Below are 26,203 nucleotides of genomic sequence, written 5' to 3'. Positions count from 1 at the left end.
GTATCTTAAGTGAGAATTTAATCTTGACGTATCCATGGACTGTGGAAATCAGGTTGCTTATTTCTTCAATTTTGAACACATAAGACAAAAATGCAACGCAATGACAAATAAGATATCCAAGATCTTTTTTCTTTTCCTTTTTTTTGTACAGATGAACTTTTCCCAACTCCTGAAACACTCGGCTCAAATCCACATGCATGCTACCTCAAAACTGCTTCATTTAGAAAACCCTGAATATGTGGAATGTGCTTCATGCATACACCATTTTAAAATATGATTTAATGTAGGTCTTGATGCAAGAAAAGACAATACTATAATTGAGGGCATATATTTTGTTACTGGAATATTGCTATGTTGTAACCATATATTGTCTGAAAACGGATGCGCATACAATTTTAGGCACAGTGAATTCATCCCTATAAGGGACTAAAGCCAACATATTCCCAACACATTCATTATTAGATTCAAGATAGTGCAGTATGTTGTATTCAGAGTAACAGCAGTGTTGTATTCACAGAAATAATAACAGGCAGGATTGTCATGTTGTGTAACTTTAACAAGGCATAACATTGACATAATAGCTAGTCATTCTTTGGGTAAATTATAACCCTCAATTACTTTGGCTGAATAGGCCCAGGACTATGTATATCAACAACTGTCCTGCAAAAGGAGCCATTTCAAGTATTTTGGGACTCAGATTGTACAGCTTTAGTACAAGTATATAATAGATTTACTCAATTTGACTACAGTGAACAGAAGAGAAACAAACCAAAAAAATCATCATATTTTAATTGCTGACATTCCTCCTCAAGTCCCTTTTCTTATGTCATAATTTTAGAGCTGTCTCAGCCTGAATTAAAGTTCAAGCACCTTTTCCACCTCTTTTTGGGCCAACGTGCACACTCCAGGAAATCAGTGAAAATTCGCTGGGATTAGTCTGGTTCTCTTGAATTTTCCTGTTCAGAATGACACTGTGCAGCTCTAGCTGTAGGATAAACACACTGCTAAACCCTTTAAGCATGCAAAGATCAGTCTTACGTAATATTTGCAGCACTGCGGAGCCCTGCACTATGATCCGGTTGACCCTTCCCGTGGCCATGCTTCGACCCCTGAGCTTGTGTTTCACTCAACACAGGAGGGAACATAGCACATAACCTACTTCTGTCAGTATGCTTTATCATGCTGATTGCCATTTTATGGGTCCTTTAAAGTAGTCTTGACCTTAACAGATGTACACATGTGATTCTAAACTCATTCATATATCTGCAATCACAGCCACCACATTATTTTGCTTTTTAACAGTTAAAGACGCATTACACACCTTCTCAAACTCTCACGTTTTCCTGTATCTCACACAGCCAGTCTCCATATGCACATATACGGTAGGCAAACACACATATAACTAGCTTATAACTGATACCAGGCCTGTTTAGTGAGGGATTTCTGCGGAGGCTTTGAGAGTTATCAGACAGACATAGGGCTGCTGACAGCTGGAGTTCAGATAACAAGCAGGTTGTCTCAGACCTTACAAGTTCACAGGATAAATCCGGGTTTTAACCTAAAGCATCAGCACATCATGCTGAAAGCAAAAGGGGCGGGTGGTGAGGGATGAAGGCACCAGAGGAGGCGAAAGGCAATTCTGTCTCTTTTTCTATGTTGAGATGGAAGAAAGCCATGGCTAGCTGTGAAAAGGCCAGAGTTTTACGAACAGCATGAAGAAGCGTTTAAATCAGGGACAGAGATAAAAGTATACATGGGGACTTGAACAGAATTCAGAGGGAGAAATGAGTTCAGCATTAGGTCTCGACCAGGAAAAAGGCGCTGAGAGTTAAAACATGAGTCACGGGGTGTTTCTACATGCACATATGGCTTGATCAGAGTCACATACACACATCATTTTACATTCTTATCTCTGCATAACATCAGTTTACACCTAAATCCTCTTGTAGCTTTTTCTCTATTCAAGTTGAAGACAGATATCAGTAGGAGCAGCATGGGTTTCTTTGTGCACATATACAATGGCTCAAGCAATATGACTCGATTATCCAGCAGGAACCCAGTAACATGGAGATGGAGCAGTTTGAATACTGATATGTATTTGGCATAAGAGTAGAAGGTGCTAGGATGGGCGTTGAGCCCCATCCTTCTTTCTGTGTCTTCTCAAATTCCCCTGCTTATTGTTTCCCATTTCCTACTCCGCTGAAGGGGCCCACCATCTTCATAGCAGCATAGTTCTGCAAGAATGGAAAAATTACAACAGGTCATTCAAACCTGAGCTTTAAAAATGAATGTAAATGTGAATGTGCGAGGTTATGTGGTTGGATTTCTTTTAATGTTGTTCGATTTAAACTGTAAGGAAGGCTATGAATGCTTGCCCTGTCCATGTTTGCCCTGTGAACTTTGTATGAAAGTTCACAACTTTCATATAAACTGAGTCATGTGAATCGTTATGAATTTCCAGGCATTAGACCATGCTGGGTGATTCACACGAAAGAGACATAACCTAATTCTAACGGTAAAATCAGTAATTGAAACATTTTCCAGAACTGCCTAAGGAATAAGTAAAATCAGGGCTTTCTAACTGAAACAATGTGTGACTATAGTGCACTTATCATCATTGAGCTTGTGTGTGTGTGTGTGTGTGTGTGTGTGTGTGTGTGTGTGTGTGTGTGTGTGTGTGTGTGTGTGTGTGTGCAAGAGAGAAATATTTGACCCAGGTGCAATATTAAATAATGGTCCCCACATTCTTGAAATATGATCAGAGAGATACAAGCTTTTCACACTCTACATCTATCCTTTGATCTATAAAATTACCACCCAGAAATTATACCCACCCCACAGACACACATTCACACACATTCATACACACAGCTTACAGGGAAAGAGTAGAGAAAGACTCCCAGGAAGAGCAGGATGAAGAAGAGAATGATCAGGCCCAGAATGAACCATTTAAACCTCCTCCACACAATGAACTTCAGGGTTTTATAAGGAGAGGAGAACCACAGGAAGGAGGTTTCAGGACGCCTGCACAGAGATAACAAGAAGTCACATATCAGTTTATCAAGCTGTATTTATTTACCTTCCGATCGAACTCATCTGAATCCAAAGAGTGAAGAAAAACAACAATCTGTGGTAATCCAGTCTAAATAATCTTGGAGGCTTTATACTGTGTTTTGGGAACTAACAGGAAACATTAAAAGAATTGACTCACTGTGGCTCCTCCAAATGAGGGTTCATGTTGGGCTCTTCTCTGCCCAGACCTGCAGGCCTCTCTTCCTGTTCCTGCTCCGACACAATCTCCAGTGTTATCTCAACCTTACCCTGAGGGACAAATTTCACTCCTTTACACAGAATACTTTTGACAAAACACTGAGTTATCATAAATCTAAGTCTAAGGGCACTTGTTGAATATGATTTTCATATAAAAATAAATTACGTTAACAATAAGGTCATTGGTTGTCACAGATTCCCCATTCCAGTTCCCATGGCGACAAACACCATGTGCTTATGTTTTGGTTTCTGTTTTGGTTCTGTCTCTGCCACCCATCCTGGTCTTGGTTTGTTACCTGATGGTGTCCACCTGTTCTGTGTTACTTCTTGATTTGTTTGTTTTTTATACTCTCCTGTTTCTTTGTAGTGTTGTAAAGTTTTATTGTGCTATTAGTAATTTCATTTCCAAGTTCTGTGTTTCATTGTGCTTCCTGATTTTGACCCTTGTTTCTGATTATAGATTATCTTTGTTTAGGTTTACCTGCCTGTGTTCAACCCCCTGCTATTGACATGGATTACATTCCTTGGATTTGCCAAATGAAGTTCATACCAGGGGCGGCACGGTGGTGTAGTGGTTAGCGCTGTCGCCTCACAGCAAGAAGGTCCTGGGTTCGAGCCCCGTGGCCGGCGAGGGTCTTTCTGTGTGGAGTTTGCATGTTCTCCCCGTGTCCGCGTGGGTTTCCTCCGGGTGCTCCGGTTTCCCCCACAGTCCAAAGACATGCAGGTTAGGTTAACTGGTGACTCTAAATTGACCGTAGGTGTGAATGTGAGTGTGAATGGTTGTCTGTGTCTATGTGTCAGCCCTGTGATGACCTGGCGACTTGTCCAGGGTGTACCCCGCCTTTCGCCCATAGTCAGCTGGGATAGGCTCCAGCTTGCCTGTGACCCTGTAGGGCAGGATAAAGCGGCTACAGATAATGAGATGAGATGAAGTTCATACCAAGTTTACACACATACATCCTGCATCCATGCATCTACTCACTCACCACATTAAGTGGGTTTAAAACGTAAATTAAAGAACATTTTATCAAAACTGTTCTAAGGTAGTTTTATCCAAATTTTAAACAATAAATGTCCAATCAGGAAGAAACTGGCTACTTTGGTAACTTCCATCCATCCATCCATCCATTACCCATAACCACTTATCCTGCACAGGGTCACAGGCAAGCTGAAGCCTATCCCAGATGACTACGGGCGAGAGGCGGGGTACACCCTGGACAAGTCGCCAGGTCATCACAGGGCTGACACATAGAGACAAACAACCATTCACACTCACATTCACACCTACGGTCAATTTAGAGTCACCAGTTAACCTAACCTGCATGTCTTTGGACTGTGGGGGAAACCGGGGCACCCGGAGGAAACCCACGCAGACACGGGGAGAACATGCAAACTCTGCACAGAAAAGCCCCCATCAGCCACTGGGCTTGAACCCAGGACCTTCTTGCTGTAAGGTGATAGTGCTAACCACTACACCGCCATACTGCCCACTTTGGTAACTTATAACCACAAATTCAGAATCGGCACTAAAAATAGTCCCAATTCAGAAATACACATATAAACAAAACTGACAAATAAATTAGACTCCAGAATTCATGAAAGCTACAAAAATATACTCCAGATAAATATATTTCCGGTATGGTGGAGCAGATGATAGAGCTGGTTCAGTTCTGAGTTCAAGTTGCTCTCTGTGTAGCTTAGAATCACAGCAACCCTGATCAGCATGACGTACTTACTGAAGATGAGGGAATGAATGAAGATAAATGTTTACTGAAACCCCAACAACTGCCCTTAGTCTTCCATTCTGAGTGAGTTTTGAGTGTGCAGGTTTTCCATTGATCAAAGGGAAACATGTCAGAAGTCTTGTTCATGGTAATTTGTCATACACAACAAATGCTGTACATGTGCATATTTTGTGTATTGCTACAAGATGTTTGTGTGTGTTAGATACCACTCACAGCTAAGATCTTTTGTCCCTGTCTGTCACACACACAAGGCCACCAGCCCTTGACTGTCTTTTGTTCAAACAGAGACACCAGCTTGTCCTGGGGCTGAGAGAGCAATTCCAGACCACATTTCTCAGGAGACTTTGCTGGCTTCAGCATGTGGTTCAGATCCATTTCCAAACAACCTGAGAGAGACAGCGACAAAGAGAAAGAGATGCTGTGTTGTACTTGTTTTCTTTTTTTTTTCTAATTATTCCCTGATGAGAAAGGGTTTTTGGCAGTTTTATACTTTGCCACCCTAAAGTGGACAATTTGTCACAGTCTGCAAAGATGTAAATTTAACACTGTGGCTGTATGATATATTGTTTAAACATATACATACTCCATAATTCAGTGTACAGCATTCTTTTGGGAGCCATGTTCCTAAAGCCATAACTCTTCTTTTCCATGAATGTGCTGATATGCTGGAAATAAGTTTAATAAATGCAATAATAACAGTAGTCGTGAAGATGAATGATGTATTTGTGTAGGGGTCCACTGTGTGTGGTGTAGCCTCAGGGACAACGGCTACAAGTTACAGAGGTTCAAACTGAGGCCCAGACATATGCAACAAACTAATTACAAAATATACGTACACACGCACAGAGACACATGCACAGCAGGACACACTAGCACATAAAGTAACTAAACATAAGGATCCTATCAGCGTGGTCCTGTTTCACACAGTGTTTTGCTTCTTGTTCTGCTGTCATGTCAAGGCTGAGAAATGGTGCAGTTGAAGAGTTCTGTGGTTTTGGGAAGGTTAACACCACTGAACTCACTGAGCTGGAGGTCTGACTGAGACTCTAAGGTTTTTTTTTTTTTGCTCTTTGTGTGTTCGTACCAAGGTAATCATCAAAGGAGAACTTGTCATTGTCCCAAATCTGAATGGTGAGTTTAGGAGGAACTTTCATTTCAGCCTTATCCAAACTCCAGAAGTGCTCCTGCAGACACAAAGGATTTGTACATGTACAAAAGAACCAGATGTATGACTAATGCTTAAAACAATAATAAGTTTTCACAGTAATTAATGTTCTCACACACACTAAAAATGAATCTGCATGAGTCAGTCAATAATCAGGATTCTTTTAGTAGCAACACTGCAAGTAGTAAACACGATCAATTTTATTAAAGCTTCTAGGAAAGCAGGGAAAAGGTTATTTGAGAGTAAATAATTAAACAACATTGGCTGGCTTTTTTTTCATGGTATGTCAGCGATATTCCATTCAGCTAGCATGATACTGAAGACTCGTTCAATATCATGCTAGCTGAATGGAATATATCTGATATACTACAAAAAAAAGCCAGCCAATATTATTACTATTATTATACATACACATTCGATGGAACAAACCTGGTGGCCATGTTTGTTTACAAATTATAACAATCACTCACTAGCACAAACGTTTCATGTGTAATACGAATCTTACGGCATTTTCAATTCACTGCGACAGTTTACTGCGGGTGCTGCCGGCAAACAACGAAATGCTTCTGCTCATTTGAAATTTCATGACAGCAACACATCTCAAAAAAGTTGGGACAGGGGCAATAAGAGGCTGGAAAAGTTAAAGGTACAAAAACGGAACAGCTGGAGGACCAAACTGCAACTCATTAGGTCAATTGGCAATAGGTCATTAACATGACTGGGTATAAAAAGAGCATCTTGGAGTGGCAGCGGCTCTCAGAAGTAAAGATGGGAAGAGGATCACCAATCCCCCTAATTCTGCGCCGACAAATAGTGGAGCAATATCAGAAAGGAGTTCCACAGTGTAAAATTGCAAAACGTTCGAACATATCATCATCTACAGTGCATAATATCATCAAAAGATTCAGAGAATCTGGAAGAATCTCTGTGCGTAAGGGTCAAGGCCGGAAAACCATACTGGGTGTCCGTGATCTTCGGGCCCTTAGAAGGCACTGCATCACATACAGGCATGCTTCTGTATTGGAAATCACAAAATGGGCTCAGGAATATTTCCAGAGAACATTATCTGTGAACACAATTCACCGTGTCATCCGCCGTTGCCAGCTAAAACTCTATAGTTCAAAGAAGAAGCCGTATCTAAACATGATCCAGAAGCGCAGACGTCTTCTCTGGGCCAAGACTCATTTAAAATGGACTGTGGCAAAGTGGAAAACTGTTCTGTGGTCAGACGAATCAAAATTTGAAGTTCTTTATGGAAATCAGGGACGCCGTGTCATTCGGACTAAAGAGGAGAAGGACGACCCAAGTTGTCATCAGCGCTCAGTTCAGAAGCCTGCATCTCTGATGGTACGGGGTTGCATTAGTGCGTGTGGCATGGGTAGCTTACACATCTGGAAAGACACCATCAATGCTGAAAGGTATATCCAGGTTCTAGAGCAACATATGCTCCCATCCAGACGACGTCTCTTTCAGGGAAGACCTTGCATTTTCCAACATGATAATGCCAAACCACATACTGCATCAATTACAGCATCATGGCTGTGTAGAAGAAGGGTCCGGGTACTGAACTGGCCAGCCTGCAGTCCAGATCTTTCACCCATAGAAAACATTTGGCGCATCATAAAATGGAAGATATGACAAAAAAGATCTAAGACAGGTGAGCAACTAGAATCCTACATTAGACAAGAATGGGTTAACATTCCTATCCCTAAACTTGAGCAACTTGTCTCCTCAGTCCCCAGACGTTTACAGACTGTTGTAAAGAGAAAAGGGGATGTCTCACAGTGGTAAACATGGCCTTGTCCCAACTTTTTTGAGATGTGTTGTTGTCATGAAATTTAAAATCACCTCATTTTTCTCTTTAAAATGATACATTTTCTCAGTTTAAACATTTGATATGTCATCTATGTTCTATTCTGAATAAAATATGGAATTTTGAAACTTCCACATCATTGCATTCCATTTTTGTTTACAATTTATACTTTGTCCCAACTTTTTTGGAATCGGGGTTGTATATTTCTGCATAAATATGACCTAAAAGATCAGATTTTCACACAAGTCCTAAAAGTAGATAAAGAGAACCCAGTTTAACAAATGAGACAAAAATATTATACATGATCATTTATTTATTGAGGAAAATGATCCAATATTACATATCTGTGAGTGGCAAAAGTATGTGAACCTCTAGGATTAGCAGTTAATTTGAAGGTGAAATTAGAGTCAGGTATTTTCAATCAATGGGATGACAATCAGGTGTGAGTGGGCACCCTGTTTTATTTAAAGAACAGGGATCTATCAAAGTCTGATCTTCACAACACATGTTTGTGGAAGTGTATCATGGCATGAACAAAGGAGATTTCTGAGGACCTCAGAAAAAGCGTTGTTGATGCTCATCAGGCTGGAAAAGGTTACAAAACCATCTCTAAAGAGTTTGGACTCCACCAATCCACAGTCAGACAGATTGTGTACAAATGGAGGAAATTCAAGACCACTGTTACCCTCCTCAGGCGTGGCCGACCAACAAAGATCACTCCAAGAGCAAGGCGTGTAATAGTCGGTGCGGTCACAAAGGAACCCAGGGTAACTTCTAAGCAACTGAAAGCCTCTCTCACATTGGCTAATGTTAATGATCATGAGTCCACCATCAGGAGAACACTGAACAACAATGATGTGCATGGCAGGGTTGCAAGGAGAAAGCCACTGCTCTCCAAAAAGAACATTGCTGCTCGTCTGAAGTTTGCTAAAGATCACATGAACAAGCCAGAAGGCTATTGGAAAAATGTTTTGTGGACGGATGAGATCAAAATAGAACTTTTGGGTTTAAATGAGAAGCGTTATGTTTGGAGAAAGGAAAACACTGCATTCCAGCATAAGAACCTTATCCTATCTGTGAAACATGGTGGTGGTAGTATCATGGTTTGGGCCTGTTTTGCTGCATCTGGGCCAGGACGGCTTGCCATCATTGATGGAACAATGAATTCTGAATTATAACAGCGAATTCTAAAGGAAAATGTCAGGACATCTGTCCATGAACTGAATCTCAAGAGAAGGTGGGTCATGCAGCAAGACAACGACCCTAAGCACACAAGTCGTTCTACCAAAGAATGGTTAAAGAAGAATAAAGTTAATGTTTTGGAATGGCCAAGTCAAAGTCCTGGCCTTAATCCAATGGAAATGTTGTGGAAGGACCTGAAGCGAGCAGTTCATGTGAGGAAATCCACCAACATCCCAGAGTTGAAGCTGTTCTGTACGGAGGAATGGGCTCAAATTCCTCCAATCCGGTGTGCAGGACTGATCAACAGTTACCGGAAACATTTAGTTGCAGTTATTGCTGCACAAGGGGTTCACACCAGATACTGAAAGCAAAGGTTCACATACTTTTGCCACTCACAGATATGTAATATTGGATCATTTTCCTCAATAAATAAATGACCAAGTATAATATTTTGCCTCATTTGTTTAACTGGGTTCTCTTTATCTACTTTTAGGACTTGTGTGAAAATCTGATGATGTTTCAGGTCATATTTATGCAGCAATATAGAAAATTCTAAAGGGTTCACAAACTTTCAAGCACCACTGTATGTAAAAAAGAATGAGGGGCCACTATTACAACTGAGAGGATCTAAAAGCTGCTCAAAGGATATGAAAGAGTTTGAAGGTAGTTATAAAGACAAAGGGTGGGCAAAGTTATTAGAGATAATTTATAATCACACACAGCAAAGGAAAAACACTTTTGATCTGATGTTACTTTGATAATTTTGCTATTATCTTAACATGAACTCTCGATCATTTTGTCACTTGTAATAATAAAGGCACATCTGTGAAATTAAACACACTAAAGTCCTGATCTAGTAATGTGCAAGCTTAATCACCTCGATGGTCTACGACAAATTGCATCTTTTTATATGAGCAAAGTAGCACATTTGCCTTCATAAATATAATCCAATAAACGTGAGCCACATTTCTAGCAAAGAGTGCATAATGTCTGTGTTATTCAATTAATAAACCCCTCACACAGTGATCCACTGGGCTTGAAAGTGACTTCACAAACAGCTATTGCACATGCAAATGAATACAACCAAAGAGCAAGGATGAAATTTATGGAAATTCGTTCCTGCCATTTGAATGGAATTTTTAATTTGTGTCTTAGAATCTAAAAATAGTCTAAACGTAATCTAAATGCTGAATTAATTTTACAATGGTATCATGGTTTTATATTCAAGGTTCACTTCACATTTGTACCCATTATTTTCAACAGTATTCAGAGAGCCTGTACAAAGGTATTCTTTCATATATACATACATATACATAACACAAAGTCATGCCTGACTACTTTTAATATTTTGAACAAGTTTTCATGACGTCTTATCCATTTTATTTGGCATGCATATGTAATGGAGGTTTTAGTTCATTCTTCTAGACAATCTCATTGAAACCATCAGCTATCATGAACACTAAGGCCGAATCCCATTTCACCCCTTGGACCTACCCCTTGGCCCTTCCCCTCCATTTTGCGCGTTCACGTGAAGGGGTAGGGGTATCCCAATCCCAGTTAACGCAGAGGGGTAGGGGAAGGGGTAGGGCTTCTGTACCCCTCCAAACGGAGATTTTCCTGGAGCTGACTCCGAACGAAGGGGTTTGAGTGATTTCCCACAATGCCATGCGGATTTCAGCGAGATTTCATGCGGATTTCAGAAAGATGGCGGTTCCCGCGGCGAAAGATTGTCATAAATGTAAATATTTTCTCCATTATTTACGTAAGTTGTTATAACCGTTCTATTACTACGTCAATAGTGTTAACTAGCCTATTAACGTTAACGTACTATAACATTAACGTTGTGTGATCAGTTGATGCAATGAAAATTGTGACCAAAGTTGTTATTTAGCAGTTAGCTCAAGTAATTACAAACAACAGAGGATCTGCTTTTCTGTTGTGTCGTTACGTTAACCAGCTTCCCATCCCTGTGTACTTGAACTAGGGAATCCAGAGGAAACACACCGCTTGATTCGCTTTCGAGCTGAGAATGAGCAGCGATTTCTGAAATCCAAAGCTGCTGCTAAAAAGCTTTGGGAGTGAGTATTGTTTTCGGTTGCTTGACTGCGTACGTTTTGTTCTGTTATTCTCACTTTTATTGTTTACATGAGTGTTCTGACACCTCATTCTGTCGGATGTGATGCACAAAGCGCCAAAGATATCCCATTCAGTGGTGTTAGTTAACAAATCACACCCTACATTAGCTTGCTCTTCACAGTGTTTACATCACTCCTCATATTTATGATACAGGACGCTGATCAAGGAGCTTGGCCTGGAGGGAAAGGTGACCTCCCAGCAAGCATCAAAAAAGTGGGAGACGGCATTTCAGCAGAGATTTCTGGTTCTGCTTCTGGCTCTGACTGTAGCGGCTGGTCGCAGCCAATGACGCATTTGGTCGCGTTTTGCTAACGTAAACGCTGACGGAGGTACGCGATGACGTATGCGATCGTTGAAGGGCTATCCCAATACGTAGGGGTTGAATTTCAAGCCCTATCCCTTGTAGCTCAGTTTCAAGGGGAAGGGCCAAGGGGAAGGGGGAGGGGGAGGGGTAGAAATTAGAATTGGGATTGGGCCTAAGTATACACTAAAGCCTTATTTACATATTGGCTCCTCCCCCTACTTTGCATTTGATTAGACTTTGTAAATCATACACAACTGTGCATACAAATCTCATCTCATTATCTTGAGCTGCTTTATCCTGTCCTACAGGGTCACAGGCAAGCTGGAGCCTATCCCAGCTGACTACGGGCGAAAGGCGGGGTACATCCTGGACAAGTCGCCAGGTCATCACAGGGCTGACACATAGACACAGACAACCATTCACACTCACATTCACACCTACGGTCAATTTAGAGTCACCAGTTAACCTAACCTGCATGTCTTTGGACTGTGGGGGAAACCGGAGCACACGGAGGAAACCCACGTGGACACGGGGAGAACATGCAAACTCCGCACAGAAAGGCCCTCGTCGGCAACGGGGCTCGAACCCGGACCCTCTTGCTGTGAGGCGACAGTGCTAACCACTACACCACCGTGCCGCTTGCATACAAATCAGTTATTTCAAATCTTAGTAAAGTTACTAAGTTACTTTTTTGTGGCATAAATTAAATTAATTTGTCCTCTTTATTTTGTCCTAAAATATAAAACCCTCCATAATGTTATTTCTTGTCAGCTAGTTGCTCAGCTCTTAAATCACTTTACTGGGAGATTTTGTGGGAGATTTATTTATTTATTTAACATAATGGGGTTTTTTTTCCTTCAATTTGTCTCATTGGTTTTAATCCGAAGGCATAGGGAAAAACTGTTATTCTTATGTGCAGGGAAAAAAAAGATATCAGATTAACGAACCTACGTGTACTGAATTATGAGGCTTAAATGCAGGGGTCTTTAATTTCAATTCTTGAAATCTAATTATTAGTGTGCATGCAAATTTAGTGAGTGGAGTGAGAGGGAAAATACGGTAAGTGATGAGACAGATGTAAACAGATAGACATGAGAAAGATCAAGTGAGAAAATGATGAGAAAATGAACCCTAACTCTAACCCTAGAACGTGAGAGGGAAAGAATGAGACACTGAGTGAGAGACAGAACGAAAGGGAAAGTAGGAGAGAGAGAATAGCTTGACAAGATTATTCAGAGAGAGTGTCACTACAACCCCACTTCTCCACCCAGCCGCCAGACAGGATGCCATCAGTGTGACAGCACAGACGCCACACAGTAGCAGTGGTTGATGTGAGCAGCAGCACTGTAGAGATAATGAAGTCACGCCCTGCACCCGTAAACAAGCCCTGTCTGTCTGCCTGACAACCGTGCAACAGCCAATCAAAACAAACTATCACACCTAATCTATCACTCTCCTTTTAATGCACACAAATGACTTTCGTAATGTATCACTTCAACTGGAGCATACTCCAGAAAACTCTGAGCCAAAAGTGGATCTATCTACTGACAGCTGACATAATTGCCCACTCTGGGTGTAATGGGTGCAACCGCTATCTTAAATCTTACCATAACTGATCTCCTGCTTGCCAAAACCTCACTCTAAGTGCCCTGTCCATCACAGCTGTTTTCCCTGAACCTGGTTTGGTTTGGATGAGGGGCAGATGTGCTTTGACGAGATTTCTTGTACCTTGTTACTATATGAAGGGAGCAGCCAGCCAATTTCTGGAGTCTGAGACAATTTGTTCTCTTGTACTTGTCTGCTCTGAGGATTTCCATCACGTAAAGGCTTTCTGTGGCAGCTTTAAAGATCACTTAGGGTTTGTGGATTTGCCCAGAGAGCCTTACTGAAGCTCAATGACTTGATCAGGCCTGGAGATTAGCTTTCAGTTCTACATTCAATCAGACAGATGATACTCATTGGGGCAGCTGACGTAAAATTATATTGCCTGTATCAGCTTGGCCAATTGACAATGATAGCTTGATTTGAACATGCTGTATGCTTGGACTAGGGCATATTTTCACCTCCAGACAGACAGACAGGGGTGTCTTTGAACCTCACCTTTTTGTCAACGGTACAGAGTTGTTCAGCAGGTAAGTAATGGAAGGGAAAGAGGAACCTCCAGTTAAAGTTACCCTCGCCACCCAGCGAGCGATAATGCACATCCGTCTTCTGCTTGTTCCCCTCATGTCCATGCATCCATCTGCAAGCGATGAACAAAATCCATAATTACGTCACGTGAAATTTTCACTGAGACAGTGTCATCAGGTTTGACAGATAGCTCCTGTTGCCCTGCAACTGTGTTTGTTTCCGCAGTTCACTCTCTTTAGCATCCTGCTGTTACTATTAGTCACATTAGCAACAGACAAACAAGAAAATGTGTGACACAGAAATAACACCAAGCAAAATCACACATCTCCACAAGCTTAACAACCTCATTAGAATATTTAAGATGGATGTACCCTTTCACATAAATGTCACTCATCTTCTCGCCTGTCACACTGACATCATCGAGGATCACATCATTCGTGTTCCATATGATGCAGCGTAGAAAGAACCTGTACAAGAAAACAAGGCAAAAAATATGACTCATGGAAAGAGATAAAATAGATTTCGTACTGTAAATTTGGAAAGTGTGGTTCTTTAATCCTACTTCTTTGCTTTGCGTGGGGTGATGTTGAAAGGCAGTCCAGGAGGGCCCAAGGATTTAGGGAAAAGATCCACCCACAGCTGGACCCGTCCCTGAATACAAGTATAAAAAACAGGCCAGTCAGATGATCTCATCATCTCTAGCCGCTTTATCCTTCTACAGGGTCGCAGGCAAGCTGGAGCCTATCCCAGCTGACTACGGGCGAAAGGCGGGGTACACCCTGGACAAGTCGCCAGGTCATCACAGGGCTGACACAGACACAGACAACCATTCACACTCACATTCACACCTACGGTCAATTTAGAGTCACCAGTTAACCTAACCTGCATGTCTTTGGGGGAAACCGGAGCACCCGGAGGAAACCCATGCGGACAACATGCAAACTCCACACAGAAAGGCCCTCGCTGGCCACGGGGCTCGAACCCAGACCTTCTTGCTGTGAGGCGACAGCGCTAACCACTACACCACCATGCCACCCCCAGTCAGATGATAATATACAAATATTATTTCATAATATAAATATAAGTTATTGAACAAATATAATAAATCATGAATGTTAGAGATGCAGGTTTGGGCCCAAAGGGTTGCCGGTTCAATTCTTGGGACCAACAGGAAAAATGTGAGGGGAGTTGAGTGAATGAACAGCACTTTCCCCTTCCTCTGTATCATGGCTGAAATGCCTTTGAACAAGGGATCTAACCCCCAACTGCTCCCCAGGCGCTGTAGTATAGCTGCTCACTGCTCTAGGTATGTGTGTGTGTGCTCATTGCTCACTTGTGTGCATGCGTGTGTTCACAGCTTCAAATGGGTTCAATGCAGAGGAGGAATTTCGCTGTGCTTGAGTGTGACAAATAAAGGATTCGTCTTCTATATATAATGCAGTATGTTACCCGGGACCTTAGAATTAGGAGGCGATATCTGACAAATTCTATATTTTTAATATATTTCGCCATAGATTTTTGATCTACAGTAAAGTTCAGATCCAAAAGAACCTTCAATATTTGCATTTTTTTTTATAGTTTTAAGCAAACGTACATGTAAAACTTTTCACATTTATTCAGTCATTTTTTGCCAAAATAAAAATAAAAACTCATAATGGCCCCTTATAGCTCCAAGATTTACTACTGCATTTGTAGTTCTCTGAATGTTTTACAAATAAAAGAAATTGAGTCTTACCTGTTCTATGTCTGGCTGCAGGGGGCTGTATAGAGGCCTGGTCTCCACGTGTTCAGGCACAAGGCCTTGTCTCCTCAGCACCAGCAGAGCCAGACGCTCCTCCAGTGGCCCAAGGTGAGGGTTTGCTGGCTTTGCCTCATCTACTGAAGAAATAGTGACAGACAGATCCATCATCATTGCATCAATATTATGGTGTATATATGTAATGAATGGATGCATGTAAGTGATTTCCGGAATGTTCACTATGTGTATTTGTTCAGCATACCAGGAAATAGCTTCAACCAAATGTCTTTTTCTTTCTTTTTTTTTTTTAGCCTAATACTGTAAAAGTGATATGCAGTAATCACAATATTCACCGCAATATTGTTTCTGTGCAAAAATTATCAGGACTTGACCCTCGTATTTGAGCTGAAGTGGGAAATTGAAACACGTCTTTATAAAGTCATCAATGAGATGTTGGGAAAAGGGGGGAAAAGTGGGACTGTAAAGTAAATTCATGAAGCATTCCATTTCTATGGTCTGAAGAGTTTATCCTTTTCAGTTCTCTGGATGACCCAATGATTTCTGTGTTGATCTAAGAGAAGATTTTTCCTCTTCCAAGACATGGAGACTGAATGAGAGAGAGAAAGAGAGAGAGAGAGAGAGAGAGAGAGAGAGAGAGAGAGAGAGAGAGAGAGCACATTCTCCAATGTTGAGTTTATGGGCTCATACCCTGTGTCACATCCCTGAGGGAAACAGTCATGGTGTGGAGAGGATAGAAACACGAGAGGATTGGAGGTGCGCACAGTCCACCATGAAGAAGCTGAAAGACCAAAAAGGCCACCTGACAATCACTTTAACGTGAGTCACTATGGTTACGAGAGCGGAAACAAAGTGAGGTAGTATTCCTTGGTGGTGAGAAGGGAGCCGAAGGATGGAGAGAGCTGGAGAAGCCCACCGCAGTGTTGACCTTGGCTGGGTCAGACTAGCGCACTAACGCATTGTAAATCTGGAGCTGACCTTGGAAAGATGGCTGTTGGAGCCCTTAGTCTCCACTATGTGCCTCACCTCAGTAGCAAAGGAAAGGGAGAAAACCTTGGTTTGGCTTTATTTGTTGGTTATCATCTTTGGAGTTTTGGACAGAGGAAATGAGAAAAATCAGGACATAGCAGGGGACAGTTGGGAAATAAGTGGAACACTAACTGCAAACTTCTCTCAGGTGTGTTTCAGCAATGAGGGATGTGGGATCACTATGAGAGGAATGATATGTATTCTGTTGAAAAGTGTCCATGCCAGGCTACTCTAAGTTGAATGCGAGTGTGAATGGTTGTTCGTCTCTGTGTTAACCCTGCAAGAGATTGGCAATCTGCCCAGGCTTGACCCTGTGTTAGCCCAAAGTCATCTGGGTTTAGCTCCAGTTTCCTCTACGACCCTGACGGACAAGCGGTATACATAATGGATAGCTAAATGAATGAAGATCCATGAAGCTGATGTTGTACATTTGCACAGGTTTCATATACATCATAGTGTTTTTCTTCACCAAGGAACACGGCATTTTTTCTGCTGATAGCATCCAAGCAGTAAACTTCCTCCCTATCTCCCCTGCAATCCCTCACATATACAGTTATGATATATGACACAGGCCGTGACGTATGCTATGCACACATTCTCTTTTGTCAGTGATTTCACACAACCGCAGCTGTTCTTGCACGCTGTTCTTTATTGATGGAAGATGTGATAGAGTTAGACCATTGTTTTGATTAGCTTTTAGTTGTGACTAATGCAGTAGGCAGCTCCAAAGAAAAGACTTCCACCTTCATTTCTTATCCTCCTGTCTATGCCCACGATAAATAGTATTGACTTTATACATACGCACATGTATAGACACATTGTGGTACGAACTGAAAACATAACAAATGATAAATTCAGATTGGTAAAGTGTGCGTGAGTGTGCATGTATGACTGACCAAGGTCTGCAGTGGTGTACTCGTGTCCTCTAAAAATCACTCTGTCATGCTTGTAGACAGGCGGTTTGTAGTTTCTCCTCTGACAGAAACGATGAAGCAGCTGGGTGGGTTTCATCTGATCTCGCCACTGGTTCACTCCAGACCTGTGCGAGTGTCAGGGACAGGCATGTTATGCTGATTAGATGTTGCATTTGTAGACATCCATGAGCTAAAATACAATATTGTCGGACTGGCAAAGATTTAAATGGTTTTATTAACGCTGTAAATTATGAACACTGTTACACTTGTAGAAGTAAGAAAGCCTAATGGTAAAGAGTAAAAAAGCTGCCTTTTTTGTAGGTAAGTGGCATGGCGGTGATCAAATGTCCAAAAAAGAATAAGAATATCTGACAGTTTTGACCTTGTTGGCACATTTGGCTCATCCCCACAAGGAAACAAAAACTGCTGCTTTTATTTAAAAAAACTAAAAGAGCTAAAAGATTTCCTTCTGGTTACTGAGGTTAAGGTTACGGTTTAGGTGTAGCATTAATTAGCTACATGAATAATCATGTCAGTGGAAGGTCCTCATTAGGATAACGGTATAAACCTCTGTGTGTGTGTGTGTGTGTGTGGGGGGGGGGGGGTTATATACTACTGGGGACCAAATGTCCCCACAAGGAAAGTAAAATCTGACAATTTTGACCTTGTGGGAACATTTGGATGGTCCCCATGGGGAAATTGCTGCTGTGTGTGTGTTTTGTTTTGTTTTTTTTAAACAAAAATGTAAAAAATAAAATTAAATAAAAGAGCCAAAAAGTTTCCTTTTCATTACTGAGGTTAAGGTTAGGTTGAGGCGCAGGCACAGTATTAATTAACGACAATAATAATTATGTCAATGGAAGGTCCTCACAGGGATAGTGAAACAAGCGTGTGTGTGTGTGTGTGTGTATACTACTTACACGCAGTAGGACTGGGGAAGGCCACAGTGGGCACTGTAACGTGACAGAAAGCGGTTCTCCAGGTCAATGATGGTCTCACCAATCTTTTCATCTTTAGACAGCATGTCATAATCATACAGCATGATCCTCAGGTCTTTCTCCAGGGGCAGGGAGCATGTCAGTTCATACATCCTGAGAGAAAAAGGTAAATGGTCTTATTCCTACGCCATGACTCCTGACTCTCTGACTCATGATACACTGGGCTGTCTGAATCACCATTCTTCAGAAAAATGAGGGCTTAATCAGTTCTCTATTCAAGATCTAATCAAATGATACTGGATTTTCTTTTTAGGAATGTTCCCACATGATGTCATTATCTGGTTTGCATCAATACGTGCTTTAACTTATCAATGTGTAATGACTCAAGTATTGGAGAAATCGTGGTGTGACCATTGCTAAGAGTCGAGCGACCCCTGCTGGTGCAATAGTAAAATTCCTATCTGATGTACCATAGCTACAGAGTAAAATCATTTACCTGCATGTGAATGATGAGAGGGACAAGAAGAATAGAGAAAATGGGACAGTGTGTGTGTGTGTGTGTGTGTGTGTGTGTGTGTGTGTGTGTGTGTGTGTGTGTGTGTGAGAGAGAGAGAGAGAGAGAGAGAGAGAGAGAGAGTCACTTACTTTCCAAAAACTGGGTCCAAGGTGCAGGGTATGTAGTTGTCATGATCATTTACTGATTTCTTCCCTAATGTGATCTTAATGTATGGGTCACACTGTGTGTAGAGAAAGTGTGAGACAGAAATGAGATCCATTACAGCGTATGCACTAATGCACACACATGTATGTTCAAACACACCACAGTATATCCATCAATGTCCAGCACATACAGCAGCAAAACCTCTCTTGACTCACACCAACCACTCTCTCACTAGTAGTGTGGAAAAATCATCCAACCTCGACGATAATTGTAGGGTTTCAGAGAAGGCGTGTGTGTGTGTGTGTGTGTGTGTGTGTGTGTGTGTGTGTGTGTGTGTGTGTAATGTTCCATATCATAACTCTCGACCTGAGTAGGTAATGACAAAACATCATCAGAGTGTGTTCATAGCTAATGGCTCACAAGAGAGACCATCTGTGGTCAGGTCAGTGGAGAGACCACACTGTTCATGCCTACAGTTGGTAAAGGAAAAGCTGGCTATATTGATGTATAATACAGTACAGTAACCTCTCCAGTCTTCTTAACATTTTATTCACCATGAAAATCCTTATACGCTGTAAAACTTTGCTATAAATTTCATTAGAATTTCAACAGTATTAACCTGTTATTTTGAAATGCAAAACTTTACTGTTAATGGATAATGGGGAAGTGAAGAAACAACTTTTGTTTGACACAAAGTCACCAAAATGGAGTAGGTTCGAGAATTTGCTGGGATTAGATGCCCAGCAGATACGGCGTATAATGATGTCAAAATCAGACTTTAAGTGACTGTTGGATAGAATCCTGACAGAAGCACCCTAACGAGCGTAGAACTTCACTAGGGGAAAATGATGATGATGATGATGATGACGACTGTTAATACAATAGAAAATCTGTTAAATGACATACAGTTGATGGTTTTCTAACAAGAACCATCATGTTTCTCTCAAATTTAGCACTTTCCTGCTAATTAACCACCCCAGATATCCATCTTTAACAAAAAATAGTTTGCAGCAATATATAACCCAAATGCATTATAGGAAGAAAAAAAACATCCAAGCAAAAATGCACAGCAATTTTATTATTTGGCGAGTAGCAGTTTTATTTAATGAATCAGTTATTAAAAAGCTCATCACTGAGGTTTCCAGTTGTTTTGCAGTGTAGTGAATTATATTGAAATAGATACGCATGTATAAAACATTCAGCAGCTGTGTATCAGGATTACATTTTATTAGCTAATGTCAAGAACTTCTACATCTACATCTATTTAAAAGTATGGACGCATGTTGAATATTTCAGGAATATAATGATCTAATATCTAAAATCTAAAATCTGGCATATCCAGCTAGAATAGAGCAACAGAAAATTTACATAATGTTTATTGAATCAGAGGTCAAAAATATGTGCCTTGTTGTAACTTCATGGTTTGTTGAATCTGTTAATAATCGTTATTAACTGTATTGATATGAGCGAGCTTGAGGACAAGGACAGTGCAGTAAAGGCCATAAAGCAGAAGCTAAGGGAAGTTCTAGGAATGAATTGAACTGTTTGGTGTTTTCAAGTGGTTTATATATAATTTCAACCAGAAAATCTTCAGGTGAGTTGAGATTGAGCTATGACTTGTTTGACTCTGAAATTGCACATGAATGCATATCAAATAGGGCGCAGAGGTGGACAAAGTACCCAACTTCATTACTTAAGTCAAAGTACAGATCCCATTGGTCAAATGTTACTCTGATACACGTGAAAGTTGTACAGTCAATTTTTTACTTAAGTTAAAGTACTGAAGTACTTGCTTTTAAAAATACTTAAGTATTAAAAGTACATTTTCTGTCAATGCATTGTTGTATTATTGCCACAAAGCTTACAAAACCTAATGCCACCTAATGCCGCTACCAAGGACAGAAACGTGAATTCACAAAATGAACGCATGCTATGCCATCATGGTGGTTTAACGTTAAGCTAGCGAGTCAGTGAAGCTCCACCTGACATGCTAGTAAACTCTTTTCAAACTCAAAATCATATTGGGTAGCTAACGCTACTAGAAACGAAAGATTTCTACATTGTTTATTTGGCAAGATTATGCTAAAACATACTCCTGAAAGGACTTCAGATAAGTTAACATTATTCATGTTATTGTAACTCCGTTTTTATGTGCTAACTAACAATGTCCAAGTTAACTAGCTATGTGTTAACATTAGCCGTGGACAAGGCTACAGCAACTTGGGCAAATCCATAGAAAGTCATTTGACTAACCAGACTGCATAGCTATGTTTGCAACATTATTGCGAGCTCTAAAAACACAGACAACTTAGATGTATTGAATACAGTTATGTTTTGAATAACTCAACATAATTGTATTCAATACATCTAAATTAACACAGTTTTGTGGGACCGGTTGCCATAACTCGGTTAAGTAAATCCAATGGTTTTTTTTTTTTGAGTGTGCAGGTTGGATGGCGAGTTTTTGTAGGCCGTGATGTGGTTCGTTTTTGACAAACAAAGCAAACATTTAAAACGAAACACATCTTTAATCCTTTCAGAAAACTGAAACGTGGGTTCATGGGCTATGAGTGCGTGCATTCCCCAGAAAAAAACACTTCCTTTCATTCTGCCATCAACTGATTGTGTTAAATAACGCTGCTGAGAAATCATTGAACTTGATTTTATACAGTGCATGGATGTGATGTGATCCTAGTGATTACTGATAGGCTGTCTCAGTGTCTCATGTGAAAAAACCAATCACGTTTTAGAAAAGCAAAGAAAAAAACCATCCACTTTCAAAGCCGCTTCATAGTAACAAGTAACAAAGACCTTGATAGAAATGTAGTGGAGTAAAAAGTACGATATTTGCCTTTCAAATGTAGTGAAGTTAAAGTCATAAGTTTCCAAAAAAATACTCAAGTCAAGTAGAGATACTCAAAAAGTGTACTTACAGTGGTGCTTGAAAGTTTGTGAACCCTTTAGAATTTTCTATATTTCTGCATAAATATGACCTAAAACATCATCAGATTTTCACACAAGTCCTAAAAGTAGATAAAGAGAACCCAGTTAAACAAATGAGACAAAAATATTACACTTGGTCATTTATTTATTAAGGAAAATGATCCAATATTGCATATCTGTGAGTGGCAAAAGTATGTGAACCTTTGCTTTCAGTATCTGGTGTGACCCCCTTGTGCAGCAATAACTGCAACTAAACATTTCCGGTAACTGTTGATCAGTCCTGCACACCGGATTGGAGGAATTTTAGCCCATTCCTCCGTACAGAACAGCTTCAACTCTGGGATGTTGGTGGGTTTCCTCACATGAACTGCTCACTTCAGGTCAATCCACAACATTTCCATTGGATTAAGGTCAGGACTTTGACTTGGCCATTCCAAAACATTAACTTTATTCTTCTTTAACCATTCTTTGGTAGAACGACTTGTGTGCTTAGGGTTGTTGTCTTGCTGCATGAACTTCCTTCTCTTGAGATTCAGTTCATGGACAGATGTCCTGACATTTTCCTTTAGAATTTGCTGGTATAATTCAGAATTCATTGTTCCATCAATGATGGCAAGCCGTCCTGGCCCAGATGCAGCAAAACAGGCCCAAACCATGATACTACCACCACCATGTTTCACAGATGGGATAAGGTTCTTATGCTGGAATACAGTGTTTTCCTTTCTCCAAACATAACACTTCTCATTTAAACCAAAAAGTTCTATTTTAGTCTCATCCGTCCACAAAACATTTTTCCAATAGCCTTCTGGCTTGTCCACGTGATCTTGAGCAAACTGCAGACGAGCAGCAATGTTCTTTTTGGAGAGCAGTGGCTTTCTCCTTGCAACCCTGCCATGCACACCATTTGTTGTTCAGTGTTCTCCTGATGGTGGACTCATGAACATTAACATTAGCCAATGTGAGAGAGGCCTTCAGTTGCTTAGAAGTTACCCTGGGGTCCTTTGTGACCTCACCAACTATTACACGCCTTGCTCTTGGAGTGATCTTTGTTGGTCGACCACTCCTGGGGAGGGTAACAATGGTCTTGAATTTCCTCCATTTGTACACAATCGTCTGACTGTGGATTGGTGGAGTCCAAACTCTTTAGAGATGGTTTTGTAACTTTTTCCAGCCTGATGAGCATCAACAACGCTTTTCCTGAGGTCCTCAGAAATCTCCTTTGTTCGTGCCATGATACACTTCCACAAACATGTGTTGTGAAGATCAGACTTTGATAGATCCCTGTTCTTTAAATAAAACAGGGTGCCCACTCACAACTGATTGTCATCCTATTGATTGAAAACACCTGACTCTAATTTCACCTTCAAATTAACCGCTAATCCAAGAGGTTCACATACTTTTGCCACTCACAGATATGTAATATTGGATCATTTTCCTCAATAAATAAATGACTAAGTATAATATTTTTGTCTCATTTGTTTAACTGGGTTCTCTTTATCTACTTTTAGGACTTGTGTGAAAATCTGATAATGTTTTTGGTCATATTTATGCAGAAATATAGAAAATTCTAAAGGGTTCACAAACTTTCAAGCACCACTAAGTACAGTACTCAAGTAAATGTACTTCATTACTGTCCACCTCTGATAGGGCGGCATGGTGGTGTAGTGGTTAGCACTGTCGCCTCACAGCAAGAAGGTCCTGGGTTCAAGCCCAGTGGCCGGCGAGGGCCTTTCTGTGTGGAGTTTGCATGTTCTCCCCATGTCTGCATGGGTTTCCTCTGGGTGTTCTGGTTTCCCCCACAGTCCAAAGACATGCAGGTTAGGCTAATTGGTGGCTCTAAATTGACCGTAGGTGTGAATGGTTGTTTGTCTCTGTGTATCAGCCCTGCGATGACTTGTACAGGGTGTACCCTGCCTCTCGCCCAGATAGGCTCCAGCTTGCCTGTGACCCTGCACCAGATAAGTGGTTATAGATATCAAATTACTTTATCAGGCCCTGATGATTATTCTAAGTACTGACTTAGTGACATTTTTATAAGCCACAATAGTTTGTTTGATTTGCAAGGAAGTTTTCTTATCAGGTATGTGGACATCAATCTAACACCATAGGCTGGATTGGGAGAAGTGGACACTACTGTACTGTTTCATATCACTGTTCATCATCACATCTTCAATATTTGCACTTCCACACATACCCATACCATGTTATCATGAGAACTGTGCTCCGAATGTTTCAAGGTATATTTGTTTCATATTTGATCCTTTACTTTAAAATAACGAGTAAAATGCTTGAAGAGCTGTGTTAGTTTTGTCACTAATTTTAGTTAACATGATTGCAGGGGTAGCTATTTAGCCCTTTTAATTTAAAAAGCACATTTCTGATGATGAGATTTGGACACAATCAGCAGGGTGTGTATTAGAATAAAGCAGCATTTTTTATTTAAAAATATAAATATATTAAAATGTAAATAATCTTAAAGTTTATATTATACATAACTGAAGAAATTTTCACTTAATTATGATGTTTCGATGTCTTTCTTAGCTGACATCTTGATCATATCTAACGCTTGGCGTCTCTGGACACCGTCGGATGGTGCATGTGACCTAGAAATCAGCTGATCCCACATATGGCTGAGTTAGTATGCCCCTACGTCCCGATTTATGCAGCAGTCTCATTTCTAGGTCATGTGCACCATCCGGCGGTGGCCAGAGACGCCAAGCGTTAGATGTGATCAAGATGTCAGCTAAGAAAGACATCGAAACATCATAATTAAGTGAAAATTTCTTCAGTTGTGCATAATAAGAACTTTTTTAAGATTAGTAATCAACCAACTGGATGAAACTTTTCAAGATTAAAATATCTCATCTCATCTCATTATCTCTAGCCGCTTTATCCTTCTGCAGGGTCACAGGTAAGCTGGAGCCTATCCCAGCTGACTACGGGCGAAAGGCGGGGTACACCCTGGACAAGTCACCAAGTCATCACAGGGCTGACACAGACACAGACAACCATTCACACTCACATTCACACCTACGGTCAATTTAGAGTCACCAGTTAACCTAACCTGCATGTCTTTGGACTGTGGGGGAAACCGGAGCACCCAGAGGAAACCCACACGGACACGGGGAGAACATGCAAACTCCGCACAGAAAGGCCCTCGTCGGCCATGGGGCTCGAACCCAGACTTTTTTGCTGTGAGGCGACAGCGCTAACCACTACACCACCGTGCTGCCCCTTAAATATTCATAAAAGTATAAATAATGTAAGTTGCAAAACTCAAGTACTGTAAAAGGTTATATATAAGAAATATTTAAAAATACATCAGTTAACTATAAAATACTCTGAAAGTTAAAAGCGAAATGTTCATACTGCTTTCTTTTTTTATTAACAGTAATATACTGTAGATGTTGCCAACTGTAAAACACTTAATTTTCCAGTAAATAAACTGCAAATCTGCTTCTGTTTTTAGCAGGAAAATAAATTTGGCAGCACACTGCCAGTACTGGTTCGCTGATATTAGTGGTCTAAAATATGGTCAGTGGTCATGTAGTGCACAACTGGCTAGTCTTGTTGAAAAAAAAAAAAATCCAAAATCTTACAAGGAGCCAATTTGCCCTGGACTTTAAGTGCCTTCATAACACATTCATAAGAACTGCATACAACTTTGCAAACAGTGCTGCAGGATTTATGAAAGCTTAAGTTATATCAGCATATGACACTGAGAAGAAATATTTTATGTAGTTTGTGACTTTTAAGGCTGTTGTCTATATTTTTTATCTTATAAATTAATTAGCCTGTATTTACTCACAGCACATTCATTTAGCAGACACTCTTATCCAGAGCAACAAACAACATACCCAGAGCAGCCTGGGGAGCAGTTGGGGGTTAGGTACCTTCCTCAAAAGCACTTCGGCTATTCCTGCTGGTCCAGGGAATTGAACCAGTGACCTTTTGGTCCCAAAGCTGCTTCTCTAACAGTTAGGCCATGGCTTCCCCATTATTCATAAGTCTTTAATATGTCTATGCTGTGTTAGTGTGTTTACCTGTCAGCTTACCTTTTCAGAAGTATATTTTAATACTTCATATAAAACAATTTCAAAACAATTTCACTTATTTAAGAAAGCCAGAGGTCAAAGCAATGGATTATTTAATGCTAAAATCTCATCTCATCTCATTATCTCTAGCCGCTTTATCCTTCTACAGGGTCGCAGGCAAGC

At 40.7% G+C, this 26,203-nt stretch overlaps 1 protein-coding gene across 8 annotated transcripts in view; it reads right to left on the bottom strand.

Moving 5' to 3' along the window:
* Positions 1-312: 312 nt before the first annotated feature.
* dysf (dysferlin, limb girdle muscular dystrophy 2B (autosomal recessive)) overlaps positions 313-26,203 on the bottom strand; it is a 151,934-nt gene continuing 126,043 nt past the window's right edge. For 4 of the 8 annotated variants that reach the window (XM_060936039.1, XM_060936013.1, XM_060936030.1 and 1 more), the window contains 12 exons: positions 19,028-19,119; positions 18,365-18,535; positions 17,427-17,569; positions 15,481-15,623; positions 14,308-14,396; positions 14,117-14,212; positions 13,716-13,857; positions 6,100-6,199; positions 5,229-5,401; positions 3,212-3,321; positions 2,877-3,024; positions 313-2,234 (listed from right to left, as the gene is read on the bottom strand). In XM_060936039.1, coding sequence (XP_060792022.1) covers positions 2,175-2,234; positions 2,877-3,024; positions 3,212-3,321; positions 5,229-5,401; positions 6,100-6,199; positions 13,716-13,857; positions 14,117-14,212; positions 14,308-14,396; positions 15,481-15,623; positions 17,427-17,569; positions 18,365-18,535; positions 19,028-19,119 — 1,467 coding nt within the window. In that variant the 3' untranslated portion in view covers positions 313-2,174. The remainder of the gene's footprint in view (positions 2,235-2,876; positions 3,025-3,211; positions 3,322-5,228; positions 5,402-6,099; positions 6,200-13,715; positions 13,858-14,116; positions 14,213-14,307; positions 14,397-15,480; positions 15,624-17,426; positions 17,570-18,364; positions 18,536-19,027; positions 19,120-26,203) is intronic. The other 4 variants (XM_060936048.1, XM_060936077.1, XM_060936021.1 and 1 more) reach the window with 1 other exon arrangement.

This window comes from Neoarius graeffei, chromosome 1 (assembly GCF_027579695.1).
Source record: "Neoarius graeffei isolate fNeoGra1 chromosome 1, fNeoGra1.pri, whole genome shotgun sequence".
Classification (NCBI taxonomy): domain Eukaryota; kingdom Metazoa; phylum Chordata; class Actinopteri; order Siluriformes; family Ariidae; genus Neoarius; species Neoarius graeffei.
Note: the sequence above shows the minus strand (reverse complement) of the source record. Positions and strands in the feature narration are given on the sequence as shown.